Below are 27,398 nucleotides of genomic sequence, written 5' to 3' on the forward strand. Positions count from 1 at the left end.
GGATTTCAAAAGAGGAAAACAAAAGTGAAATAGTCAACGGCACGCAGTGTTCCTAAGTGGTCTCCCACCCAAGTACTGACTGCGCTCGACGCTGCTTAAAGGTTACGTCGGCGCCGTTTATTACCGATCTGGAACGCTAGATGGCGCCAGGAGAAGACAGTGTTGTATAGGATTTCCAAAAAAGTCCATACCCCACGATTGGCTGAATTATATGACGTCATACAAAGACCCTATTCTGGACTGTCCAATACAATATCAATCATGGCTTGCTAGAACCCGCGCGTAGGGCGTCCGTTTAGGGTATATTGTCGCGTCTTTTTCTTTCAGGATTCGGTTTCATCCGGTTTTCGCAACGGTTTTCTAAGTTTGAAATTCATTCTAACTTTGCTGTCGTAGAGAGCTGTACTAGACTAGTTTGTTACGATTTGAATATAAAGTTGACACGAATTTGTTTATGTTTTTATAATTTTTTGTTACATTTATTATAATTTTCATAACATAATTTAAGAATTAATAGTACTAGTAACTGAAATATTAGAAAATATTTTGTAGTTTAGGAAAATATCACAGTGAGTGAAACGTTTGTTTTGACCAAGGCTTAGGAAACTTTCAAATTTTGGCTTTGGAAATTCATTTATAAGTAAAGATACTATGGCGACTAAAGGTAAAAAATTTAACTAAACCAATTACTGTCTGACAAATTAGAAATCCATTATGTTTTGCAGAACCTATCCATAGAATTAAGCTTAGTAAAGCAGTTTTTGAAAGATGGACAACGGAGAAGAATCGGTGGGGTATGGGAATAGGATCACAAAATGATAAATTTGTGACATTCCTGCTTGACAAACTGCAGTAAGTTTTTGAGGCCCCCAACCCTCTTTTTCACAGTAATTATTATGCTGTTGGCTAATATATATTTATATGTTTATTGAAAACAAGCCAGGGGGAAATGTGTCATAAATGGACCCAAAGTGTGTTTGATACCACTGAGAAAATTACTCAAACTGACCCCATTACCACATTTGAGATGATGACATCTCCAGGGTTTCCTCCTCAAAGACATTATCGGCGTGTGACACCAAAAGGTAGATATTCAATGCTTTATTCACCTAACTAAGCCCGGGAGTTTATTTTTTCTTTTATTTGCAGATAAACCAGAGACTCCTACCTATAAGAGGCTAGGTTTGGCTATGGAGTCACCATTGGCTAATACGCCTGTTAAAAGAACTCCAACAAAACGGGCTAAACGTACCTTATTTGAAGTGGAAATGGAAGAGGAGGAAGAGCTTGAAAAGTAAACATGCCCTTTTCATTTGTGTTAAACTTAAAACAATCCTACAGTCTTGGTTCTTTCTAATTTGGGCAACCTTAATTCAGGGAGGAAGATGTAGATGAAATGGAAAGAGACGCTGATGAAGTAGAGCAGGAGGCATTGGGAGACGAACTTGAAAATCTAGAGTAATAATTTTTGGAATATTGTTTAATTAATTTGTTAGAAATTTCCCTAAATCTCCACAAACACTTATAGTAATGAAGGAGAATGTGATGATCTCAATTTTGAAAATGATTTTACGGAAGATGACGATAAAGATGCTGATTATGAAGAATTAATAATTGAGTACAATGAAGTAAGTTCTCCCACTTTAATTCTTCAATCTTCTTATAATTTCAAATTAATACTTATATGTTACTCTTTTTAGCCTGTGCCGCAAAAACCTAAACATCTAACGGCTGAAGAAATAATAAGGGAACCTATGTGTTTTGTGTTTACTCCTTTTCTGACATCTCTTGTTCAAAAAGCTTTTGGAACAAAGTGCCAATATTGCAAATCAGCCATCACCTACAAAGTTCATAGGCGAGCTACCGCCTTCATTTATACGTGGAATTGTTGCGAAGGATCAGGTGGAAAACATGCAAAGGTAATTAGTAGATTTCCATTGTTTTCTTTCAATCACAAATGCCTAAGGTATATCTCAACTCTTATAGGGCAAATGGGAAAGCCAACCGAATTTTCACGGCCTCTATGCTGGAAATTTATCACTTGCAAGTTCTATAGTTCTCTCTGGTAACCAGTACGGAAAAGTGGCGTTATTGATGCAACATTCCAATGTACATTTTTTTGGAAAAGACACCTTTTTCAGGTAATTCAGTCTTTTTCTTTATGGTGCTGGGACCCCATTCTGTAACGTCCATTCAGAGAAGCTACTCTGTTAGAACCCTATCCTATTATAAGGAGAGAAATACTCCATAGAGTACTTTCATTTTGCCTATATACAGAATTTTCAAATTAATATTTCTCATCATGCCTACAAACATATCCCTAGTAAAGATTCTGGCCAAAAACAATTCTTCCCTTTTTTTATTATGATCTACATCCTGTCACAGCCCTCCTCCTCTTTTGCTGTTTATAGTTTTGAAGAGAATTGCAAAATAAGCGTCCTTCCAAATAGAAATTTCAATTTTCTTTTATAGTTTTTCGTAAATTTTTAAAAACAATGGCTTACGCCCACGTTTCCGTTTTTCTAGTGGGTATCAATGTACCGCAGGGTTTGTACACGACCTGGAAAAGTCTGGGAAATTGAAATAGGCCTAAAAAGTCAGGGGAAAATATTTTTGAATTAAAAGTCAGGTAATTGTCAGGGGAAAATATTTTTGAAGTAAAAGTCAGGTAATAGTGAGGGGAAATTGGAAGTAGTAATGGATAGGCGGGTACACTAGCCATACAGTAACCTCAAAATCGCTGTAGGCTGTAGGCAATTTCACACGTATTTGAAACTAAGGTCTAGAGTAGGCCTGTGCGGGTAGTGATTTTTGGGTTTCGGGTCGGGTACGGGTAGTTGAAAAAACTTCCAATCGGGTATCGGGTCAATTAGGCCTAGCTAAACTACCATTAGTCGGGTGCTTTTCGGGTAGCAAAAAATCATATCGGGTACTTATCGGGATGAAATACTTTTTTTTGTGAAAAAAATAAGTGTCATGAAAGACTTGGATACCATTATGGCGAAAAGTACAAAAATAAGACGCTAAAGGTGGAATTCATAAACGTCGGACGCAACGCAATTTAGTACAGGCAAAGGCAGGGCGTCGTGCGCAAAAGGCGGAATTGGGAATTGAATTTTTGTCAAAAGGAGCCTTTTTATGAACTCCTTCGGTGGAAGGGTAAGAACACCCTTCGTCTCTACTCCCCCCCCCTGCAAAATATTCTTTTCGCGGGAGGGATGAACACCCTTCGGCCCTGCTTTCCTCCCCCAGCCCCTTACTAAAATATTGGATGATAAATAGGTAGATATTACATGAATTTCACGTGATTGTTACCAAGTACAAGTGAATATTACGTGACACAACGTGTCAATGATTATCACTTCTATTTGAGAAGTATTTCATTAGTGAATACCAGCTCTTTAAAGTGTCACGTTAGATGGCTTTTCAAAGTCAAGGTGATTCATGAGTGACACTCGCATCACTTATATATACCCATGGATATCGGTCACGTTCAAGGCAAAGTCTTTATGAAATGAGGGTTCCTGATAGCAATATCAGGTGAATAACATCCAAAAATCACTTCGGGGCTCTGTCGATACTGTTTGTTAAGAACTCAGTGAGCGCATGTCGGATGAATATCTGACAACAAATAACACTTCATTATGATTTATGTCAAGTGCATCTCAGATAAATAATGGGTGACAAATTATCATTTATGTCAAGTGCATCTCAGATAAATAATGGGTGAAAAATTATCATATATGTCAGGTGTATCTCAGATCAATAATGGGTGACAAATTATCATTCATGCCAGGTGTATTTCAGATCAATAATGGGTGACAAATAATCATTCATGCCAGGTGTATTTCAGATCAATAATGGGTGACAAATTATCATTCATGCCAGGTGTATTTCAGATCAATAGCGACTGATAAATTGCCATTTATGTACTGAGGTTGGTGAATATTACACATTCAATTTTCACCAGAGATATACCAGCTGCACTCGTCAGAAACATTCAAGAATTAATGTGAGGTCCGCGATTCATCCAAGAATCTCCAACATATAAACCATAGTGAATATTGGGGATTCGATATTCACCCGAAATTCAGTAACTGATATATGTCACACACTTAAACGAATTAATGTTTTAACATTTATGTTTGGTGTAACCTTTGGTGTTACTCAGTTGAATAGCGAGTGATAAATTATCTATTATGTCAGATGTCTCTCAGATCAATAAGGAGTGAAACATCAGTTTTGACAGGTGTATCACAGATCAGTAGCGAGTGACAAAGTGTCATTTATGTCTGGTGTATCTCGGATCACTAACGAGTGATAAATTATCATTTACGTCTGGTGTATCTCGGATCACTAACGAGTGATAAATTATCATTTATATCTAGTGCATCTCAGATCACTAACGAGTGACAAATTTTCATTTATGTCGGGTGTATCTCAGATCACTAACGAGTGACAAATTTTCATTTATGTCGGGCGTATCTCAGATCACTAACGAGTGACAAATTTTCAATTATGTCGGGTGTATCTCAGATCACTAACGAGTGGCAAATTATTATTGATGTCGGGTGTATCTCAGATCACTAACGAGTGATATCACTTAGATCAGAAGTAACATATGCTTAGATCAATAGCGAGTGATACATTATCATTTATCTCAGGTTTATCTCAGATCAATAACAGGTGATATCATTTGTGTCATTTATTCGGCCCTATCTTGGTATGATAGTGCTTCCTTAAGTTCGTATTATAATAGAGATTTTGAATAAAAATGAAAGATAAGATCAGAAGTCTTTTTCATTAAGTTTGTTAGCTGAGAAATAAATATATTTTTTTCGTTTTAATTATCATTTAAGCATAATAACAGATGACCAATTTCGTAGTATGCCTTATTTTACATTTTCCATAATGATACATAAGCCAGTATCTCGTAATTGAATGAATCGATCATTGCGTCCTCGGATTTCTAAATCAATCGTGGATATCGAAGCAATGTTCAATAATCGTTAAGTGCAGCCACTTGACACCGTCCATATTTTTCGAAAACCGCCAACATGCGGGGTTTCGTTTGAATGGGACATTTGAATTATGGGTACAGCCGAATGGGGGAGAACCATCGTGTGTCATTTATATTAGGTGTATTTCAGATAAACTAGTGATATAATATCAACTATTTAAGGTGTATCTCAGGTCTATCGCAAGCCACAATTTGTCACTTTTATCAGGTGTATCCCAGGATGCAAGAGATAATTTGTCACGTACGTCGGGTCAATAACGGGCGATTATTTGTCATTCATGTCGGGTGTCTTTCGGGTCCATGGCGAGTGATTATTTTTCACTCATCTCGGGTGGCTTTTGGGTCGATAACGGGTGATTATTTATCATCTCGGGTCAATAACGGGTGATTATTTGTCATCTCGGGTCAATAACGGGTGATTGTTTGTCATCTCGGGTCAATAACGGGTGATTATTTGTCATCTCGGGTCAATAACGGGTGATTATTTGTCATCTCGGGTCAATAACGGGTGATTATTTGTCATCTCGGGTCAATAACGGGTGTTTATTTGTCATCTCGGGTCAATAACGGGTGATAATGTGTCACTCATGTCGGGTGTCTTTTGGGTCAATAACGAGTGATTATTTTTCACGCATGTCGGGTGTCTTTCGGGTCAATAACAGGTGATTATTTGTCATCTCGAGTCAATAACGGGTGATAATGTGTCACTCATGTCGGGTGTCTTTTGGGTCAATAACGAGTGATTATTTTTCACGCATGTCAGGTGTCTTTCGGGTCAATAACAGGTGATTATTTGTCATCTCGAGTCAATAACGGGTGATAATGTGTCACTCATGTCGGGTGTCTTTTGGGTCAATAACGAGTGGTTATTTTTCACGCATGTCAGGTGTCTTTCGGGTCAATAACAGGTGATTATTTTTCACGCAGGTCGGGTGTCTTTCGGGTCAATAACGAGTGATTATTTTTCACGCATGTCGGGTGTATTTCGGGTCAATAACCGGTGATTATTTGTCATCTCGAGTCAATAACGGGTGATAATGTTTCACTCATGTGGCCGTCTTTTGGGTCAATAGCGGGTGATTATTTGTCACTCATGTCGAGTGGCTTTTGGGTCAATAGCGGGTGATTATTTGTCACTCATGTCGAGTGGCTTTTGGGTCAATAACGGGTGATTATTTGTCACCTCGTGTCGGGTGACTTTTGGGTCAATAACGGGTGATTAATTATCTGTCATCTAGGGTCAATAACGGGTGATTAATTATCTGTCATCTAGGGTCAATAACGGGTGATTAATTATCTGTCATCTAGGGTCAATAACGGGTGATTCATTATCTGTCATCTAGGGTCAATAACGGGTGATTAATTATCTGTCATCTCGGGTGATTATTTTACATCTCGGGTCACGTATGTCGGGTGTCTTTTGGGTCAATAATGGGTGATAATGTGACACTTATGTCGGGTGTTTTGGGTCAATAACGGGTGATTAATTATCTGTCATCTAGGGTCAATAACGGGTGATTAATTATCTGTCATCTAGGGTCAATAACGGGTGATTAATTATCTGTCATCAAGGGTCAATAACGGGTGATTAATTATCTGTCATCTAGGGTCAATAACGGGTGATTAATTATCTGTCATCTAGGGTCAATAACGGGTGATTCATTATCTGTCATCTAGGGTCAATAACGGGTGATTAATTATCTGTCATCTCGGGTGATTATTTTACATCTCGGGTCACGTATGTCGGGTGTCTTTTGGGTCAATAATGGGTGATAATGTGTCACTTATGTCGGGTGTTTTGGGTCAATAATGGGTGATTATTTTTCACTCATGTTGGCTGTCTCTTGGGTCAATAACGGGTGATTATGTGTCACGTATGTCTAGTGAAAAATGAGTGATCAGGTGTCACACAGGTTTATAACGAGTGATAATATGACTCTTATCACAAATGACAATCAAGTGTAAGTCACGTAATTTTTACGTAAACGGTCAACGTGAAATATAAATAAATAGCAGGTCTATATTGGACTAATTTTAGGCAATAATTGGAGGTCTATTTTTGGGTAAGGGGCAACATAGGGATATTATGTAAAGGCCAATTTCAAAATAGGACCGGCAGACTAAGCCCCCCCCCCTCATCATTTTTTGACAGCCACGCTTTTGATGGAATCTGATGGGGTACAACTTCAATATTTTTGGTCTCAGGCTCTAAACCCAGTGACACACTGAGACATTTCGTGAATTTCAAGGTCGTCCGCCAAACACCAATGTATCTCTTGTGTGTAAAATTTATATGCTATTGGCTTGAAAGGCCAAATTTTCAGTCTGCAAGTGACTTTACTAATTTATAGCGTATATTTATTTAGACTGTATTAACTTATATGATTAAAAAGGCCTAATTTAAATGAAATAGTATAATTTTAATTGCAACTAGCCTTTTTTAATTATATACATATTATATTGAAACCGTTTCTACAATAGGAAAAAACCTGATATATATACTACATCGTTGATTTTGGGTCGCCACTCACTGTTCTTGTGACGGCCTCTAAGGGACAGATATTGTTTATTCTAACCGTTTCATATAACACCACCATTTATTAAAGCGGTAACATTACGTCAAGACAATTAATATCACATGTCATGACAGCATCAACTATTAAAGCGGTAATATTACGTCATGACAATTAATTTCACATGTCACAGCTAAAAACTGTCGATTCTTATCAGGGGCGTCAACTTCATTATCTTAACACATTTTCTTTACTTTTTATTTCGGCTGACATTTTTTGAAGCTAAAAATAAATAATTTTTGCCATAACAACGAAGTTATGGTAAAAATGTCAGCCGAAATAAAAAGTAAAGAAAATGTGTTAAGATAATGAAGTTGACGCCCCTGATAAGAATCGACAGTTTTTAGCTGTGACATGTGAAATTAATTGTCATGACGTAATATTAGCGCTTTAACAGTTGGTGCTGTCATGACATGTGATATTAATTGTCATGACGCAATGTTACCGCTTTAATAAATGGTGGTGTTATATGAAACGGTTAGAATAAATAATATCTGTCCCTTAGAAGCCGTGACAAGAACAGTGAGTGGCGACCCAAAATCAACGATGTAGTATATATCAGGTTTTTTCCGATTGTAGAAACGGTTTTAATATAATATGTATATGATTAAAAAAGGCTAGTTGCAATTAAAATTATACTATTTCATTTAAATTAGGCCTTTTTAATCATATAAGTTAATACAGTCTAAATAAATATACGCTATAAATTAGTAAAGTCACTTGCAGACTGAAAATTTGGCCTTTCAAGCCAATAGCATATAAATTTTACACACAAGAGATACATTGGTGTTTGGCGGACGACCTTGAAATTCACGAAATGTCTCAGTGTGTCACTGGGTTTAGAGCCTGAGACCAAAAATATTGAAGTTGTACCCCATCAGATTCCATCAAAAGCGTGGCTGTCAAAAAATGATGAGGGGGGGGGGCTTAGTCTGCCGGTCCTTTTTTGAAATTGGCCTTTACATAAAATCCCTATGTTGCTGGGGGAGGAAAGCAGGGCCGAAGGGTGTTCATCCCTCCCGCGAAAAGAATATTTTGCAGGGGGGGGGAGTAGAGACGAAGGGTGTTCTTACCCTTCCACCGAAGGAGTTCATAAAAAGGCTCCTTTTGACAAAAATTCAATTCCCAATTTTTTTAGCCCTCTTTTTGAAACTATTACCATGGATGAAGAATGCGCGTGAGGAAATTCTTTTCACTCTACAGGATAGGCAACTCCCTATCTAGGACGACAGCTTATTCTGTATATACTCTGTTACAACATGGGTTCTCAGCACGCGCAAACCCACGTCTCTATGTGACGTAGCAGTTTGGTACGTGCTGTCAAGAGACTAAAAACTTCAGGATCTTCAGGAAAATATCCCTCAGTTTTTTTAGCTCCAGTGCAGGAACTCTAGGTAGACCTTATTTTCAAATACGTGTAAAATTGCCTACAGCCTATTACACGTCTTTGAAACTAAGGCCTAGAGGCCCGTGCACCCGAGCTAAAAAAACTGGCGGATATTTTAAATCCTGAAGAACCTCAAGTTTTTTGTCTATTGTCAGCACGCATAAACCTAGGTTGCATAGAGACCTAGGTTTGCGCGTGCTGACAACCGATGTTGTAACAGAGTATATACAGAATAAGCTGCCGTCCGAGATAGGGTGTTGCCTATCCTATAGCGAGAAAACAAATTTCCTCAAGCGCATTCTATTACTACCGTGAATTGATAGAAGGCCGGAGACCAAGGAGACTGTATAATAGGCGATTTAAAAAATGACGTTTCACATGGGGCGCGCGCAGAAACGCGGGAGGGAAAAATGCCATCCATCTCCGCTTTCCTCCCCCATTACATCGTTTGTACAGGGAACTTTTTAAAAAGGCCTATCATATATCCTCCTTGCTGAAAGCTCTCTCTCCCAATAAACGTGTTTTTCCCCTAACAACCTCCCTCCCTCCCCCCCTCCCCAAAGACCCTTCGCTCGGGAGAGAGGAAAAGAGAAGTAGTTTCTATCAATTCACTATGCCTCTGCATTCAAAAAGCCCGCGAAATTTAAACTACATTTCTTTCCTCTCTCTCTCTTCTCCGGCCGAGACGCCCGTCTCCCTCCTCCCCCTCTCACTATATACCAGGCACGGCAGGCAGGCAGTTCTCTCTCTACGTCGCGCTTTCAATTCGTTTCTCGGAGAGACCAAATTCTCCGTCAGCCCCCCTTTCAAAAACGTTACCAGTGCCAGTGGCTCTCTAAGAGCGTGGCGCACATGCGCAATCGGCGCAACCGAGAGAGAAAAAAGTCAGAAGTTTGTTTACATTATTACGCGGCCGAGGCTTGAGTTTTACGGTGTCGGTATCTCGGCGATACTCCGATACTCGAGCCGCTTCGCGAATCGTGCGTGCCTACAGTGCTTCGGCGACGGGTTTCTCTCCGAGCTCCGTATCGTGTACGCGTCTGGTAAAATAAAAAAAATCAGGGGTTGGGGGGGGGGTCTTGTGGCGTGGGCGTCGGGTTTTAAAAAATTCCGAAAAATTATAAAAGAAAATGAAATTTGTATTTGGAAGGACGCTTATTTTGTAATTCTCTTCAAAACTATAAAAACGGTACAACTTTATGAATTCCGAACTACCCAGCAGCGGTTCCCACGGATGGGCCATGCCATTACAAAAGATGGGGGAGGGCTGCGACAGGATATAGGTAAAAAAAGGGGGGGCAGCTTTCGTGCACCTAAAAATTTGAATCTTTGCCCGGGATTTGTTAGTAAGCCGAGTAGTAAGTGAATGATGTTAATTTAAAAATTTCGTAATGGCAGTTCTAAGTATGCAAACGTCACACCCTTCTATCTCTTAGCTCAGTGTAATCCCACTACCAAGCGCGTAAGTATCCACTCTCATAAATGCGCGCCCAGAGGAAGGGATACATAGTTTACACCCCCTCTCTACCGCCACTAGTCTATAGGCAAAAATGTTATTTATATAAGTGAATTGCAACAAATTTACAAAACCTGTATGAATTCAAATAAAGGTTTACTAAGAAATCATTGAAATTATAAACATATTTACAAAACATAAAAATTATAAACATATTTACAAAACAGAAAAATTATAAACATATTTACAAAACATGAAAACTTCAAACATATTTACAAAACATGAAAACTTCAAACATATTTACAAAACATAAAAAGTATAAACATATTTACAAAACATAAAAATTATAAACATATTTACAAAACATAAAAATTATAAACATATTTACAAAACATAAAAATTATAAACATATTTACAAAACAGAAAAATTATAAACATATTTACATAAATCTCCCTCTTTAACCTCCCCCCCCCCTCAGGCAACTCTTTCAATTACCCCGGAAATCTTCCCGGTTGGAACCCTCGGTATTCCCCATCGGGGCTTGGAAATGATTCACGAATACGCCTTACACAACAGGCTGGCAAAACCATCCTGTTGCCAAGGCCGAGGAACCCAAAGAGGGATAGACATAGATTCGCGTAAGCTTGAAATCTCAAGTTTGCGTTATCTATGTCTAAATTCCTCTCTAGGATTAACTCGCCCCTGAGGCGCATCGTCAATATGAGTACCATTGGTTCCAAACAAAATAATTGAAATTGTGGCCTGAGGGTTTCGCATTGAATGGTGCCCTGGATGGTACGACAGCACACATTCTCAAGCGCTGTTGGCATAGGCATACAGATTCCGCATAGGCAGAACTGTTGCCCCTGCGCGGGGGGTGAGGAAGGAGGGGGACATTCCCTCAATCTATCGCTAGTTTGTGTTTGTGGTGCGTCTCCGAGGCCAGGGTCGTCGTTTTCACGTAAAACTATTTCATTAAAACATTGAATATTATCAACCATTCATATTTTAGGCTTTGCAACTAAAATTGCATGAAAGAAACATGGAAGTTTGAAACTGATTTTAGTAGAAGTGTGTGCGTGTTAGTTAGGGTTGGTCAAAGAGCGTTTACCCTAGGTTCGGGAACCTTATTCAAACCAAGGAGGGTATAATGAAGAGGTGTAGAAGGCTAAGGTTGAGAGTTCTCGCTTTGTTCTTTTTGCAGCATGCTGGCGTATCTTTCACTGCCCTCACATTGGTTGAAATACAGTAATCGGGGAATTTTAAACTTCCCCCTCTAACTTCTGTTCATTCAGCGCCCCATCGCTTTCGCCTCTCTCTTTCTCTCCAAATCGGCCACTGTCTTCCCCTCTTAAATTTACCTTTAGCTTCTCTCTCTCCAAATCGTGCGCGCGTCCAGGAAAGGCCAGACGCTTGAACCCTCTCTTAAATTTTACCGTAATTATAATTCCATAATTCCGTGTAAAATTAAAAACGAAAAGCGAGAACTCTAAAAATGCCTTGTCAAAGCCGTTAGCTTCTACTTCTCTTCTTTCTATCCTCTTCGTTTAAAGTATAGGGTCCTCGCCTGTGACGTCATTTCATTCCCCCTTTCCTGTCCCCTTGCTGTTTCCATGAGTATGTCCTTTCAACGCCATATTCACTAACCCGTAAACCGGCTTTAGACCCCTACTTCTTATCCCATTTTTTTCACGCAAAGACCGTATACATAGTCGTGTTCCGTCAGAATGTTATATAGCATAGAAAGTAGGACTACTGAAGTCCAACTGAACACAGCTATAAATGTCTATGGAAAGAGACTTGGAAAGTCTCTGTTATTAGACAGTTAGAAAATGTCTTACTTTCTCCTAAAATGGCTTCCGTTTCCGGAATCAACCTGGCCAATCTTCGGAGAAGTCTATCTTTAGTGGTGATATCTAGACCGTCGATAACATCCTACAAAAAATGTCGTTTACCTTTGAATGTAATTCAAATAAATATATATATATATATATATACGTACATCAACGGCTCTAGATATATTTTCACTAATAGACGGCCCTGCCTCGGCAGGCACTACCAAAACCGAAAATGCCCCCCTCATCGCCGGGTCTTGCGCTTGTCGCACCCTTTTTAGAGCCGGTTGCCGTCTTGCCTGGGCACCGCGACTCCTACGTTTTTTAGGAGCAGGGGTGGGCTATAAAATTTATATTTTGTCCTTTACATCATATGAAAACTAAAAAAATGGGGCTGTCATTCAAATCATGCGTGCATGCAATATTTATCCTCGGATGCTTTATAAACTTATGTTAAAATGGTCTTTAAAGAAATCTGGCCAATGAACAAAGAATGATTTAGGCTAATTTCACGCTATGCCACGCTTGATGCGGCGGTCGCAACACTAAATGTCCCGGACCGTCAAACTGGCCTTATTTTATATTAATTTTAAAAAGTCAAAACCTAACCTCCAGCTCGGGAAGTTCTTCTGAGGAAGAATCTTCCTTGGGATCCTCATCTTGAGAATTCGAATCCTCGCTTCCTCTTTCCAATTCTTCGATGAGGTCCCGAGTTGGCTCCCCTGCTCTTCCCACAATTATTTGAGGGTCTGGGGCGCGGGAGGTGCTAGGTCTTTGCTGGTTTGTGCAAACTAGCACCCAGGGGCGTCGGAAGTGTTTTGAAGTTGGGGGGGCTCGGACTCCGATGAAGACCAAGGAGGATGTATGGGATGACGCCCCAAACCTGCTCTGGAGCGTCATTTGAAAGCTGTTGTCGTAATTTACACAAGTATAATTTTAAATAGTATAATAACAGTAGTAATACCAGAATCCGATTAGGCTTTACACATGAAGTACGTAACAGGTGCCTGGGAGAGCTACACGATATTCTCTAAGCTCCTAGGAAAGAACCTCCCCTTACGCGGAGGAACAAAATTCGGTAACGCGGCTCTTTCTGATCCTTGCGATCCTTCCGCCTTAAGAACCAATTTACCTGGTGCGTAAATTAGGGAACTACCATAGCCGACTTGTATTAATAAAGGCCTATAGGTGATCCTCGGTTTTTTTTCTGATATTGGCAATGGCCGTCGTGATCTGCCGCCGCTAGATGTCGTTCTTAGGGGGAAAATTTTGTGGCGGGAACTTCAAAACGAATGAAAATGCCAATAGGAGAAAGCTTACTTTTTGCCTTGAGGTTGGGGGTTTTTTTTTTGAATAAAATAAGGCAGTTTATTCAAAAGTAATACATTTACTTGATAACAATATATTTGTCTTTATCTCATTTAAAGTGCGTTTAGAAAAGTATGTTTTCTACTTTTCTATCACAGTACAATGTAATATTTTCAAAATAAGTGTTTTGATTAGTACCTAACATATGAAATTAATGAATCACATTACAACTTTGCATATTTTCGGGGGATCATTAGGGGTTTGACAAGCTTATCTAACATAATATCACATAAATTAATATATACATATCACAGTAGGATTGAAAAGGTTTAGTAACTTATTGCGTTATTGCATACTTTATAATACCTTAAATATCTTGGCGAGGTAGAAACGTTAAGGGTTCTTTAACAAAATCAGATACGAATCCTACGATGATTTATAATTTGTAATTTAATATACTTTTGATTTGTAATTATAATTTTTTATTTGAGGTTCATGTAATTTGGCCAACCCTGTGAATATGCCTATATTTACCAAAACATTACTGGGGTATTTTAGGGCAAGGAATGGGGGTGGATACGAAATCTGAGAGAAATACGCGCCTTAACTGCGGAAACGATTGGGTCTGGTGGGACGCTGAAATAGGTTTATATTAATTTATGTGATATTATGTTAGATAAGCTTGTCAAACTCCTAATGATCAACTATGCCAAAGATATAAGTGACGTTGAAGAAACAGTCAAAACGTACAAATTAAAACCCTTGCCCCGAAAATATGCAAAGTTGTAATGTGATTCAAAATATTACATTTTACTGAGATAGAAAAGTAGAAAACATACTTTACTAAACGCACTTTAAATGAGATAAAGACAAATATATTGTTATCAATTAAATGTATTACTTCTAAAAAAACTGCCTTACTTTATTCAAAAAAAAAAAAACCCAACCTCAATACATAAAGTAAGCTTTCTCCTATTGGCATTTTCATTCGTTTTAAAGTTCCCGCCACAAAATTTTCCCCCTAAGGGCGACATCTAGCGGTCGCTAAAAAATTGGTATGCCGCCCCATGGGTAGCTTCTTACCTATAGGCCTTTATTAATACAAGTCGGCTATGGAACTACTATAAAGACTGAATAGGGTGTCTAAAATATTCTTTAGATAAAACTATTCACAATACCAAAGATTATTTGGGAGTAAGGAACAAAGATCTTATCAATCTGGGCAGCCTTTGCATGGACTATTTAAGACTCCGTGTATCTGTTTTTTACGAGGAATGTTTTCTATTCCCGCGGCTACGGCGAGCTTAGCCGCCGGCGGCTCGGGAATTGGGATTCCGCTGATACCTAGCCAAGGCTTAATGAAGTTTTCAAGTCTACTATTATTCGAAGAGCTATTTTTCTGTTGAAATTAAAAAAATCTTATAATATTTAGTTGAAGACTTATTAAATGACTCGAAATTTTTCGAGACTTGAGCTTTAAAACGTTCAATATAACATAACGACTAACGAACGATTACGGTATTTTGCCTTCCGAGGTTTCCGGTTATGTCGACGGCGAGGTCGAGTCGAGGTCCCATGCAAGAAAATAGTAATAGCCGTCGCCGATTGGTCTGGCATTAAAGCGGTTATCTACGGTTAGGGGCTTATGATTGGTTAAATCCATGGCCAAAGCAATGGAAAAGTGGGACTTGCGTACTTTATGTGTGAAGCATAATCCGCTTTTGGTAATACAAGAAACTTCGCTAGATATAGGGCGATCTTTTATATTACTTCTAATATTAGGTTGACTAGGCGTAATTCCATTTCATTAGTTTACAATTTTTTGTAATGCAGTAGGTCTTAAAATATAGAATTTTTTATTTTTAATCTAAAATTTAATACCTAAATGAATACAAACTAAGAAAATTATAAACCAAATGTGAGGGGGCGCAGCCCCCTCACATTTCGTTATAGCAGGGGCTTGAGCCCTCCCTGCCCCCCCGGTTCCGACGCCACTGCTAGCACCTTTTTGCCCACAAACCCGCAGCTACATCGATCGGTGCACTCGACACCATTTGCCCTACATGGGCACCCTAGGCGCCCATGGGCTCGAGCACACACGGACCGACACGAACAACAATTAGAAAAGGGGTCGGCTGAACCCGATTTCATTGCAATTGGGAAGTCTTCCATATTTTTGAACCTTTGTAACGTTGCCCGGATATGTACGTTACAGGTCTCTCTACGAGCGCGATTTTTAGTAGCGAATGTAGGAGATGTTAAAAAGTGACTCTTCGTTTTGAGGGTAGAAATAGAACTGATATTTTATTATTCGGAACAACAGTCAACCTGTCATAAAACCATTCGGAGAGAGTTTCTTAACATCTCTCCGCCAAGTCATCAAGCCATAAATTTAGGTAGATTATCGGAAACTCCAATTAGTGCCTAATGGCATCCTAGTCCGGGAGGTCAGGGTCACGAGGACCATCCCAGCTAAGATGACAATAGGACACCCTAAAGGCATAGAGGGTTGGAGAGTATGGAGACGCGCGGCTTTTAGCGACTATACGGCGAGTGAAGTAGCCGGCCGTTACACCTTCTACTCTCAAGAACACAAGTTTTAAAATGAAATGAAATGGTAGAGTGGGAAAAAGTGAAGCGAGCAATTTTAGCATGTTGGCGTTAAAATCAAAGGGGGTGATCACTTTTGGATTCGTGCCTAATAACCAATGGATAAGGAAAAAGTAATCGTTGTAGACGCTGTACCTTTTACTACAATATAAGGATTATGCTTAACCTTTAAAGGGAGGGTGAAGTAGAAAATGAAGTGATTTTTTATCGATTCTTCTACCAATTAAAAAACCAGTCTGTATGGTGTAACATTCGGAAAATATTCCCGAGTGATTTTAAAATTAAAATTAGGTTCAGATTTTAATAATAATTTTAATTAAGGACGTCCGACCAATCGCGTAACGCCCTGCCTTTTTGTTAACCAAATTCTCGTGTCACGCGCCATGTCTCGCGCCACGATTGTCACGTCGCGCGCAAATTTTATCAAATCTCGTGATAAATTTCATTCAACACGGAACGTGTCACGAGAATTTTGTTAACAGAAAGGCACGGCGTTACGCGATTGGTCGGACGTCCTTATTTAAAATTATCCTTAAAACCTGAGCCTAATTTTAATTTTAAAATTTTTCTGATGTATTTCCTAAATGTTTCACTATGAAGACTGGACTTATAATTTGGACAAGAATCAATAAAAAAATCACTTCATTTTCTACTTCACCCTCCCTTTTTAAGTGGCGTGCACTTGATAGCGCTAACATCCTTACATATAATACCTTTGAACACGAAATCTGATCGTGATTATCCCCTCGATATAATTATAGTCAGGCTTATCAGCTCCTCTTGTTGGTTGCCCCAAGTTTTTATTGTTGTGCTAAAAGCATTCACTTGGTTATTTTGTATACGAGAAGCTATGGGAAACCTTTTACTTTTAGAAGGACAGGATGGTTGCAATTTAGGGGGGGGGTTACAGAGTCAGCACCAATAAACTTAATGACTCATGGGACAGACAAGGAGATTGGTTAAAGAATTTTTAGCTTTCCGATGCTTTTGAAATGAAAGCAATGTCTTTTTACTGTTTTTCTACTACAAATTTGTCATAGCGTTGGTGTTGGGTTAAAAACTGAAGAAGTACAGTCAAAACAAAACTGGAGACTTCAGTTACGGTTTTAATATCCATTAAAAGCACTCAAAACGGTGTATCCCTCCCTCTAGGCGCCTGGTAGGGGGATGACACTGAGCTAAGAGCAAAGTAGTCCATACAAGAGCGCGACCAGAGGGAGGGATACACCGTCTACACCCCCTCTACCGCTAGTCCCGTTACTAGTCTATAGCCTTAGATCGTTGTTGGGTGATGTACAACCTTAGCACATTGGAAAGCACACGGACTAATGCAAAATGATTATTGCCTTGTTTGAGAATGATAAAATAAAGGGACTAGATAAAATTCATCCCCTCTCACCTTTAGAGAAAACGATGTATAGACATGGAGACCGGGGAGTTCTCGCTAGCGAGCATATATCATTATTATTAAATTGGGCATGAAATTGTTTTTCACCATCAGCTATCAGCTTCATTTTTTGAAGCCAGCTGTTGATGTTTTCTGGGAGAGGACACAAAAAGAAACTTTCGAAGAATTGTCGGGAAAAGAACTTGTAGTAGCTGGAGATGGAAGGATGGACAGTCCAGGGCATTCCGCCATGTTTTGCACGTACACTTTGGCAGATACTGAATCAAAGAAAATCATAGCTATATCCAACAAAGACGTTCGACACGCTGAAGGGAAAAGCCCGAACATGGAGCTCCTGGCTTTCAAAGGTGCTTCCAAAGAGGTTCTGGAGCTTGGCGCCCAACACAATGTCAAAGTGCTGGAAGTCGTCACAGATGCTCATTCAGCAATTTCAGCTGAGCTAAGTTAGTTTGAAGCACGACATTAACGTTTGGCGATTTTAGAATGCATGGTATATTTATGAAAAAAAATTTATTTGCGACTATTCGTAGGGAAGGAGGATTCTTGTTTGCCAGGTGTAAAACACTCGTGGGACACGTGGCATGGTGGCAAAATAATATTAAAGAGATTGAACGAAGTAAATATGTTTCCATTTTTAAATCTCTTGTCACACCCTTTATCAAGTGAATGAAACAGAACGTGTTTCATGTAGATTGGACTGAAATCTAAAGAACATAGAGATTTATGTCACTGGGCTCCTCTACTACGTAATCATTTCTGGTGGTGCTCCAAAAATTGTCAAGGACAGGTCTTCACTATGAAGGTATTGTGCTATGATTACCTTGAATGAATCTTGAAGAACAGGTGGTCATTTGAAATCCAATTATTTATAGAGTTTGTGGTTGACTTGTCTCCACCATGTTATCAACGAGCATGAGTGGCACTTGGAGATAGGCAAGTTCAATCATTGCGACCATGAACCTTTAACTGAAGAGCAGCTGGAAAAACACCCCTGGTTACAAGCCAACTCTCCCACTTTCTTAAAATTAAGAAGCGAAGTTATGAGGAAGTACCTCTTGAAAAATATGGGATACTTCACAAACTTTAGGTATGCGTGAGTACATAGAGAGATGAACTGTACCACCATTCATCACGCGCAAATCTTGTTTGTTACAGGCACACAGGCTTTCTCGAAAGTTACCACAGTCTAATTCTAATGTATGCCCCAAAAAGAATCGCTTTTGGGTATGTCTAACTTTGTTTCCATCGTAATCACATAGTAATTTTTGTCTGTGATGTAGCTACTGGGGCTACCAAATAAGGATTAAATTAGCCGCCATAGACCACAACAAGCACTGTGGAAGGCCTCGGGCTTGTAGACAAGATGGACAGCCAAAGTAAAATTTCATTAATATACTTATTATAGCCTATGTGTTTGTGAAATAAGCATAACGGTCATAAATGTGTGGATTCCAGAGATACACGTGCCTACAGTAAACGAACGAAGGCGTGGTACATTGTGCCAATATATGAGAAGAAAAAATATTCATATATTCCGGAATTAATGCGGATCATTTTCGAACAGAGGGAAAACTTCAAGGTAAAAATAAAATCTGTTCTTTTTCAGCTATAAATTTATTATGATTTCTAGGGGTCATTGAAACAAAAAGTACCACTGGATGCTGATCACCCGTTAAGGATTGCCAAAACCAGAGGAATGGTAGAAGCCCCTTCAAAGGAGGAATTAAGAGAGAAACAGATATCTCGATTTTAAATAATAAGTAATAACTAAATTTCTTGGGAAATGACCGCAAAGCGACCCCCCACCACCCTAATAACTCGTAAGTCATAGGAAGGGAAATTTGCTGTCAGTCCTTGAAGGGAAATGAAATCACTTTTCTAATGTCAAAAATAAACTTCAGCAATCCACGAAATAAGAGGTTTCGACAGTTGGAATGCTGAGGAATCAACGCTTATTAGGCTTGGGATCCTAGACATAAGAGACCCAACAAAGGCTTGGGATCCTAGACATAAGAGACCCAACAAAGGCTTGGGATCCTAGACATAAGAGACCCAACAAAGGCTTGGGATCCTAGACATAAGAGACCCAACAAAGGCTTGGGATCCTAGACATAAGACACCTGAAAAATCCATCACCACCCTCTTCTTTGGACCAACGTTAGTCGTCCTCATCACCAACGGGTAGGTAAGATGGTGCCTGCATGACACAATCACTGCTATTTAGTATCAGCTCTGGCTTGATATTGATGGCCTGAAACTGACGAAACAGTTTGTTGATGGTCCTTGCAGGTCTTGAGCTAGGGACCTTGTAATGGATGCAGCGAGATGGCGTCATTTGGCATTGGTGACCTTTCATCCCGCATATACCCGCTTAGTCGGTAAACGTTAGAGGCGGCATGGTTTGGGCTGACTTGGCGGTATACCGGTGTCTCCTTGGTCACTTAGATGGACAACACATCCCCATACGATAAAGGACTTCAACCGTTGAAATAAAAGAGAACCAAAGCACGTAACGTATTATTACTTATTAGACTCTAAACTTGGCCTTAATACATCAGTTCATATTTCTTGTTTTATAACCCTCATACTTTATGACATCGGAGGAGAGGTTCCTCAGTATCACCACCATGAAGGGGCCAGATACCTTCCCGCAATTGGAAGCGCCTGAGGAGTTACCCACATCGGAGGCATCAGCGCGGAAGGACCTGCATACCAATGTACCGTTACCATATCTAGATGAGGAATGTACCGAACGCCCTGGAAGCGGAGTCAACGAAGGAAACATGATGCGCCAGTGTCGAACGAGAAGCCTAAATTCCTGTGCCACAAGCAACCAAGAAAGTCGTTTTGTATCTCAAGCGATACAGGCTCGAGAAGAGACGCTGTAAAGGAGTTTTCCTCCGCGGTCTAACCCGGTTTCTCCTTTCCATTAGTTAGTATGCTGTGGCATAGGGGCTAGCCACCACCCCTCTATGCAATGTAAAGGGACCCACCTGTAAACTAGCCACAGGCTTAGTGTAGAAATCCCTTCATAGACAAAGCCTAGTTATTATTATTAGTCCATCTATATCTATATAAATCAAAGTCCTGACAGACTGATAATCAACGCCCAGCCCAAACCGCTTTCAATAGAAAGCTGAAACTTTGCAGGAACGTTACTTAAAAGTAGTAGGCGCGTACTAAGAAAGATTTTTCCAATTTGCCGCCATCTTAAAAAATGGCGCCCACAAATGTAAAAACTTCTCCATGCAACAAAGCCCGCGCGTTTCAACCGATTTCACAAATATTTAGTACACTGGCAACCTATAGACGGGCTGAATGGTTTTTCGGGTTCGATTTGTTGCCATCTTTTTAAATGGCGGCCAAAAACTTAAAAACCCTTCTTTATGGAATAATGACCGCGTGAACAGTAATAAAAAATGTCCCGACGGGCTAGCGGGCAACGCTGAGTGCCTTTGCTCCTACGGTGCTACAAAAATATTATTTATCTGTTAAATCTAACCATTCTTTGTATCATTTTGATGGAAGTTCTTATTACACGCGAGCGACGCCGCCAGTAACAGCTAGTCAGAACATATATATCAACCAATTTTTAAATTTAAATTAAATACAAAATTTTACTTCCTAATTTATACCTACTACTATTTTGTTTAATAATTATATATTTGTTATGCCTAATAGGATTATCGATTGTAACATTTTATATTTCTGTATAATTATCATATTTGAATGTGTTTGGGGAACAAGTAACGGACGCCGCCACGAGGCGTCGTTTTCCGTTTGTGACCTTTGATCCCGAATATACGCGCTTAGTCACTTTTCATTTAGGTGCGGCATGGTTTGGGCTTGTTGGCGGTATACGGGTGTCTCTCACTTAGATGGAAAACTGTTGGAATAAAAGAACTAAATGACGTAACGTATTATTTATTAATTAATTAATGGGCTCTATAGTAGTAAGATGTTTTCTCTGGCCCGCTAACTAGCTTTAATGTACGGATTGTACGATTTGGTCTGTTACAGCCTTACTCGGCTCAGCAGATGTGATATTAGGCTTAATAGACACCTGCATTTGATAGACGTTGATACTGATTCTTTCTCTCCTCTTTGCTGCAGCTACAGTGAGGGTGCACAATATGCATTTGGCATCAGTGGTGGGACGTGACTCCTCCCACAATAATAATGACTATAATTAAAGGGTTCCACATCCACAAGTCGCTTGGTACGGATGAAATGACACTACCTAGCTTAAACTGCACTAGGTGAAAGTAGCGCCATTGTCGCGGAGCAAGATTTTTCCAGTGGAAAGGAATTGCTGACCGACTTCAAAATATATTTCCATTGCATATTTTGAGTTTCTATTTTAGAATCAGATACCGCGGTGAACTTCTTGCAAGGTTTTACAATAATAATAATAATATTGGCTTTTTATTGGAACAATCATTAAGGTGGAGTCCTAATTTACAATGATGTCCAGAGTTAATTTAATAAATAAAAGTAATGGATAATAACTTAGATTAAAAGTATAGAGCCTGTTTACAGATAATCCCAGCCTCATTGCCTTAATTTCTGTGCCACGTGATTGCTCATGGCATCTTTAAAAAGCATTATTGATGTTATTATTTTGTGGTGATTTTCTAGTTCATTCCAACATTTTATGCCTTGAAATTTTACATTCTTGTCTCTAACGCGCGAGTTACAACTTTCAGGGTAGAAGTTATATTTGTCTCCACGTGTTCTTATATTATTATTTCCCTTTGGGAACCAGTTTATTACATATTCTGGGAAGAGACCATTTCTCACTTTAAACATGAAAATTAACAGGTCAAAGTAGTAGTTGTAGTCCGTCGTATTTATATTTGCGACTTCCGTCGCGGAGGAGTATTTTCGAGTATTGGATATAAATGTATGTATATTTTTGAAAGTAATTGGTTTATTTGTTCACTTTGTTTATATATTGGAAACAGTAAGTTGTCCCTTTGATTACGTGTGGCAGAATTGGGCTCAAACATGTTTATTTGCTATTACAATTATGAAACTAAATTAGTCAAACGCAAAGGTGAATCTATTTCTTTTCAATGTCAATAGGATCAATGTATTGTATTTGTGGTTTATCATTATAATAAGCACACAGTAAGACCAAGTGTAAGTCACTGAACTAAATTAAATACTTACTAAAATAGGACGATATTGAAATGCATTCAATATCGTGGCTATGTAGGATCACATCCGCAAACCAAAATTTTGGAATAAAAAGAGTATAAAACAAGCGTTCAATATAAAACTATTTTATTTTTTTCCCGAGTGACCGAACATTCTCAAATATAATAAGTAAATCTTACACCTTCATTTCAGTTTAGACCATCTAAATAATCAAAAACAAACCACCCTTTCACAGCATGAAGTTAGAATAATAAACAGCCCGCGCCTTCAAACCGTCGTCTGCTCTAAGTCTAAACTGTTAAATGGCAACTTATGTCCAGCACTGGTAGAAAAAAAGGTCTGATCATAAACCAACCTTAAAAATTAAAGGTGGCAGCACATTCTTGGATTTTTTTGAAGCTGTGCGGACAAGTACAACTCTAGGGGCGAATCGTGAGCAGATTTCCGCTTTAACTTCGGTGATCGGACGAGAACCGTTGTTTTCAGCGTGATATGGCCATTGCCGAGAGAAGTAGTTAATAATTCGAATTTAAAACTAATTAGACAAATTAGCCTTCCTGCATCTTTTTAAAACAATAACTAAATGAAAAAATTATATCTGGTGGAATTTAAAAGAGGAAACAAAAGAGAAAGAGCCAACGGCACGCAGTGTTCCTTAGTGGTCTCCCTCCCAAGTACTGACTGCGCTCGACGCTGCTTAACTTCGGTGATCGGACGAGAACCGTTGTTTTAAGCGTGATATGGCCATTGCCGAGAGAACTAGATAATTATTCGAGTTTAAAACTAATTAGACAAATTAGCCTTCCTGCATCTTTTTAAAACAATAAAGAAATGAAAAAATTTCCCTTTTTTCATATCTGGTGGATTTTAAAAGAGGAAAACAAAAGTGAAATAGTCAACGGCACGCAGTGTTCCTAAGTGGTCTTCCACCCAAGTACTGACTGCGCTCGACGCTCCTTAACTTCGGTGATCGGACGAGAACCGTTGTTTTCAGCGTGATATGGCCATTGCCGAGAGAACTAGTTAATAATTCGAGTTTAAAACTAATTAGACAAATTAGCCTTCCTGCATCTTTTTAAAACAATAACTAAATGAAAAAATTATATCTGGTGGAATTTAAAAGAGGAAACAAAAGAGAAAAAGCCAACGGCACGCAGTGTTCCTTAGTGGTCTCCCTCCCAAGTACTGACTATGCTCGACGCTGCTTAACTTCTGTGATCGGACAGAACCGTTGTTTTCAGCGTGCCATTGCCATTGCCGAGACAACTAGATAATAATTCGAATTTTAAACTAATTAGTCAAATTAGCCTTCCTGCATCTTTTTAAAACAATAACTAAATGAAAAAATTATATCTGGTGGAATTTAAAAGAGGAAACAAAAGAGAAAAAGCCAACGGCACGCAGTGTTCCTTAGTGGTCTCCCGCCCAAGCACTGACTGGGCTCGACGCTGCTTAACTTCGGTGATCGGACGAGAACCGTTGTTTTAAGCGTGATATGGCCATTGCCGAGAGAACTAGTTAATAATTCGAGTTTAAAACTAATTAGACAAATTAGCCTTCCTGCATCTTTTTAAAACAATAACTAAATGAAAAAATTAAATCTGGTGGAATTTAAAAGAGGAAACAAAAGAGAAAAAGCCAACGGCACGCAGTGTTCCTTAGTGGTCTCCCTCCCGAGTACTGACTGCGCTCGACGCTGCTTAACTTCTGTGATCGGACGAGAACCGTTTTTTTCAGCGTGCTATTGCCATTGCCGAGAGAACTAGTTAATAATTCGAATTTAAAACAAATTAGACAAATTAGCCTTCCTGCATCTTTTTAAAACAATAACTAAATGAAAAAAATATATCTGGTGGAATTTAAAAGAGGAAACAAAAGAGAAAAAGCCAACGGCACGCAGTGTTCCTTAGTGGTCTCCCTCTCGAGTACTGACTGCGCTCGACGCTGCTTAACTTCTGTGATCGGACGAGAACCGTTTTTTTCAGCGTGCTATTGCCATTGCCGAGAGAACTAGTTAATAATTCGAATTTTAAACTAATTAGACAAATTAGCCTTCCTGCATCTTTTTAAAACAATAAAGAAATGAAAAAATTTCCCTTTTTTCATATCTGGTGGATTTTAAAAGAGGAAAACAAAAGTGAAATAGTCAACGGCACGCAGTGTTCCTAAGTGGTCTTCCACCCAAGTACTGACTGCGCTCGACGCTCCTTAACTTCGGTGATCGGACGAGAACCGTTGTTTTCAGCGTGATATGGCCATTGCCGAGAGAAGTAGTTAATAATTCGAATTTAAAACTAATTAGACAAATTAGCCTTCCTGCATCTTTTTAAAACAATAACTAAATGAAAAAATTATATCTGGTGGAATTTAAAAGAGGAAACAAAAGAGAAAAGCCAACGGCACGCAGTGTTCCTTAGTGGTCTCCCTCCCAAGTACTGACTGCGCTCGACGCTGCTTAACTTCGGTGATCGGACGAGAACCGTTGTTTTCAGCGTGATATGGCCATTACCGAGAGAACTAGTTAATAATTCGAGTTTAAAACTAATTAGACAAATTAGCCTTCCTGCATCTTTTTAAAACAATAACTTAATGAAAAAATTATATCTGGTGGAATTTAAAAGAGGAAACAAAAGAGAAAAAGCCAACGGCACGCAGTGTTCCTTAGTGGTCTCCCTCCCAAGTACTGACTGCGCTCGACGCTGCTTAATGTCTGCGATCGGACGAGAACCGTTGTTTTCAGCGTGATATTGCAATGCCGAGAGAACTAATTAATAATTCGAATTTAAAACTAATTAGACAAATTACCCTTCATCTTTTAAAAATTTTAAAAAAGAAAATATGTTTGCTTTTTTCTTATCTGGTGGAATTTAAAAGAGGAAACAAACGTAAAAAAGCCAACGGCACTCAGTGTTCCTTAGTGGTCTTCCTCCCAAGTACTGACTGCGCTCGACGCTGCTTAACTTCGATGATCGGACGAGAACCGGTGTTTTCAGCGTGATATGGAAGTTGCCGAGAGTGGTAGTTTATAATTCGAATTTAAAACTAATTAGACAAATTAGCCTTCCTGCATCTTTTTTAAACAATAACTAAATGAAAAAATTATATCTGGTGGAATTTAAAAGAGGAAACAAAAGAGAAAAAGCCAACGGCACGCCGTGTTCCTTAGTGGTCTCCCTCCCAAGTACTGACTGCGCTCGACGCTGCGTAACTTCTGTGATCGGACGAGAACCGTTGTTTTCAGCGTGCTATTGCCATTGCCGAGAGAACTAGTTAATAATTCAAATTTTAAACTAATTAGTCAAGTTAGCCTTCCTGCATCTTTTTAAAACAATAAATAAATGAAAAAATCTCCCTTTTTTCATATCTGGTGGAATTTAAAAGTGGAAAACAAAAGTGAAAAAGACAACTGCACGCAGTTTTGGTCTCCCGCTTAAGTACTGACTGCGCTCGACGCTGCTTAACTTCGGTGATCGGACGAGAACCGTTGTTTTCAGCGTGATATGGCCATTGCCGAAAGAACTAGTTAATAATTCGAATTTAAAACTAATTAGACAAATTAGCCTTCCTGCATCTTTTTAAATAAATAACTTAATGAAAAAATTTCCCTTTTTTCATATCTGGTGAAATTTAAAATAGTAAACAAAAGTGAAATAGTCAACGGCACGCAGTGTTCCTAAGTGGTCTCCCACCCAAGTACTGACTGCGCTCGACGCTGCTTAACTTCGGTGATCGGACGAGAACCAGTGTTTTCAGCGTCATATGGCCGTTGCCGAGAAAACTAGTTAATGATTCGAATTTAAAACTAATTAGACAAATTAGCCTTCCTGCATCTTTTTAAAACAATAAATAAATGAAAAAATTTCCCTTTTTTCATATCTGGTGGATTTCAAAAGAGGAAAACAAAAGTGAAATAGTCAACGGCACGCAGTGTTCCTAAGTGGTCTCCCACCCAAGTACTGACTGCGCTCGACGCTGCTTAACTTCGGTGATCGGACGAGAACCGTTGTTTTCAACGTGATATGGCCATTGCCGAGAGAAGTAGTTAATAATTCGAATTTAAAACTAATTAGACAAATTAGCCTTCCTGCATCTTTTTAAAACAAGAACTAAATGAAAAAATTATATCTGGTGGAATTTAAAAGAGGAAACAAAAGAGAAAAAGCCAACGGCACGCAGTGTTCCTTAGTGGTCTCCCGCCCAAGTACTGACTGCGCTCGACGCTGCTTAACTTCGGTGATCGGACGAGAACCAGTGTTTTCAGCGTCATATGGCCGTTGCCGAGAAAACTAGTTAATGATTCGAATTTAAAACTAATTAGACAAATTAGCCTTCCTGCATCTTTTTAAAACAATAAATAAATGAAAAAATTTCCCTTTTTTCATATCTGGTGGATTTCAAAAGAGGAAAACAAAAGTGAAATAGTCAACGGCACGCAGTGTTCCTAAGTGGTCTCCCACCCAAGTACTGACTGCGCTCGACGCTGCTTAACTTCGGTGATCGGACGAGAACCGTTGTTTTCAGCGTGATATGGCCATTGCCGAGAGAAGTAGTTAATAATTCGAATTTAAAACTAATTAGACAAATTAGCCTTCCTGCATCTTTTTAAAACAATAACTAAATGAAAAAATTATATCTGGTGG

The 27,398-nt window shown here is 39.1% G+C and overlaps 2 protein-coding genes, 1 long non-coding RNA gene, 2 other non-coding genes and 12 pseudogenes across 6 annotated transcripts; 1 reads left to right on the top strand and 16 right to left on the bottom strand.

Annotated features, from left to right (window-relative positions):
- Nucleotides 1-101: 101 nt before the first annotated feature.
- On the top strand, nucleotides 102-21,514 carry LOC149704438 (uncharacterized). 2 transcript variants are annotated; one of them, XM_089867004.1, is made up of 18 exons: nucleotides 102-664; nucleotides 726-852; nucleotides 940-1,085; nucleotides 1,150-1,294; nucleotides 1,378-1,458; nucleotides 1,529-1,628; nucleotides 1,701-1,919; nucleotides 1,987-2,141; nucleotides 17,692-18,041; nucleotides 18,129-18,214; nucleotides 18,290-18,400; nucleotides 18,471-18,685; nucleotides 18,754-18,822; nucleotides 18,879-18,974; nucleotides 19,054-19,177; nucleotides 19,229-19,418; nucleotides 19,500-19,779; nucleotides 19,888-21,514. In XM_089867004.1, exons 1-16 carry the CDS (start codon nucleotides 652-654, stop codon nucleotides 19,349-19,351), a joined length of 2,160 nt encoding a protein of 719 aa, XP_089723130.1. In that variant the 5' UTR covers nucleotides 102-651; the 3' UTR covers nucleotides 19,352-19,418; nucleotides 19,500-19,779; nucleotides 19,888-21,514. The 2 variants fall into 2 exon arrangements, with proteins under 2 accessions (XP_089723130.1, XP_089723131.1); XM_089867005.1 differs by having other exon boundaries at nucleotides 19,229-19,358.
- Nucleotides 10,576-13,172, bottom strand: LOC149704439 (uncharacterized). The gene is made up of 4 exons (XM_089867060.1): nucleotides 12,882-13,172; nucleotides 12,440-12,613; nucleotides 12,279-12,372; nucleotides 10,576-11,404 (listed from the first exon to the last, which is right to left on the bottom strand). Exons 1-4 carry the CDS (start codon nucleotides 13,170-13,172, stop codon nucleotides 10,929-10,931), a joined length of 1,035 nt encoding a protein of 344 aa, XP_089723186.1. The 3' UTR covers nucleotides 10,576-10,928.
- Nucleotides 21,515-22,867: 1,353 nt separating the features above from the next.
- LOC149704440 (uncharacterized) lies at nucleotides 22,868-23,206 on the bottom strand. Its single transcript, XR_016381684.1, has 2 exons — nucleotides 23,114-23,206; nucleotides 22,868-23,053 (listed from the first exon to the last, which is right to left on the bottom strand). It is a non-coding gene; the product is annotated as an uncharacterized LOC149704440 (long non-coding RNA).
- Nucleotides 23,207-23,391: 185 nt separating this feature from the next.
- LOC149704441 (5S ribosomal RNA) lies at nucleotides 23,392-23,510 on the bottom strand (annotated as a pseudogene).
- Nucleotides 23,511-23,651: 141 nt separating this feature from the next.
- LOC149704442 (5S ribosomal RNA) lies at nucleotides 23,652-23,770 on the bottom strand (annotated as a pseudogene).
- A 376-nt stretch (nucleotides 23,771-24,146) lies between these two features.
- LOC149704443 (5S ribosomal RNA) lies at nucleotides 24,147-24,265 on the bottom strand (annotated as a pseudogene).
- A 129-nt stretch (nucleotides 24,266-24,394) lies between these two features.
- On the bottom strand, nucleotides 24,395-24,513 carry LOC149704444 (5S ribosomal RNA; annotated as a pseudogene).
- Nucleotides 24,514-24,642: 129 nt separating this feature from the next.
- Nucleotides 24,643-24,761, bottom strand: LOC149704445 (5S ribosomal RNA; annotated as a pseudogene).
- A 141-nt stretch (nucleotides 24,762-24,902) lies between these two features.
- LOC149704446 (5S ribosomal RNA) lies at nucleotides 24,903-25,021 on the bottom strand (annotated as a pseudogene).
- A 128-nt stretch (nucleotides 25,022-25,149) lies between these two features.
- LOC149704447 (5S ribosomal RNA) lies at nucleotides 25,150-25,268 on the bottom strand (annotated as a pseudogene).
- Nucleotides 25,269-25,650: 382 nt separating this feature from the next.
- On the bottom strand, nucleotides 25,651-25,769 carry LOC149704448 (5S ribosomal RNA; annotated as a pseudogene).
- A 129-nt stretch (nucleotides 25,770-25,898) lies between these two features.
- LOC149704449 (5S ribosomal RNA) lies at nucleotides 25,899-26,017 on the bottom strand (annotated as a pseudogene).
- A 141-nt stretch (nucleotides 26,018-26,158) lies between these two features.
- LOC149704450 (5S ribosomal RNA) lies at nucleotides 26,159-26,270 on the bottom strand (annotated as a pseudogene).
- Nucleotides 26,271-26,410: 140 nt separating this feature from the next.
- On the bottom strand, nucleotides 26,411-26,529 carry LOC149704451 (5S ribosomal RNA; annotated as a pseudogene).
- A 141-nt stretch (nucleotides 26,530-26,670) lies between these two features.
- LOC149704452 (5S ribosomal RNA) lies at nucleotides 26,671-26,789 on the bottom strand. Its single transcript, XR_016381994.1, has one exon. It is a non-coding gene; the product is annotated as a 5S ribosomal RNA (ribosomal RNA).
- A 129-nt stretch (nucleotides 26,790-26,918) lies between these two features.
- On the bottom strand, nucleotides 26,919-27,037 carry LOC149704453 (5S ribosomal RNA; annotated as a pseudogene).
- A 141-nt stretch (nucleotides 27,038-27,178) lies between these two features.
- LOC149704454 (5S ribosomal RNA) lies at nucleotides 27,179-27,297 on the bottom strand. Its single transcript, XR_016381969.1, has one exon. It is a non-coding gene; the product is annotated as a 5S ribosomal RNA (ribosomal RNA).
- Between the last annotated feature and the right edge of the window lie 101 nt (nucleotides 27,298-27,398).

The sequence above is a fragment of the Phalangium opilio genome, unplaced genomic scaffold, assembly GCF_054372755.1.
Source record: "Phalangium opilio isolate 3A_F unplaced genomic scaffold, DU_Popi_V2 ptg000017l_1, whole genome shotgun sequence".
Classification (NCBI taxonomy): Eukaryota; Metazoa; Arthropoda; class Arachnida; order Opiliones; family Phalangiidae; genus Phalangium; species Phalangium opilio.

Coding starts and splice junctions, on each gene's coding strand:
- LOC149704439 (XM_089867060.1), bottom strand. CDS start 13,172: ATGACGCTCCAGAGCAGGTTTGGGGCGTCATCCCATACATCCTCCTTG. Junction 12,614..12,881: donor AAGAACTTCCCGAGCTGGAG/GTTAGGTTTTGA, acceptor TAAATTTTATAG/CCCACCCCTGCTCCTAAAAA. Junction 11,405..12,278: donor GGAAGCCATTTTAGGAGAAA/GTAAGACATTTT, acceptor TTAATGAAATAG/TTTTACGTGAAAACGACGAC.
- LOC149704438 (XM_089867004.1), top strand. Junction 853..939: donor TTCCTGCTTGACAAACTGCA/GTAAGTTTTTGA, acceptor ATTGAAAACAAG/CCAGGGGGAAATGTGTCATA. Junction 1,086..1,149: donor TCGGCGTGTGACACCAAAAG/GTAGATATTCAA, acceptor TTTTATTTGCAG/ATAAACCAGAGACTCCTACC.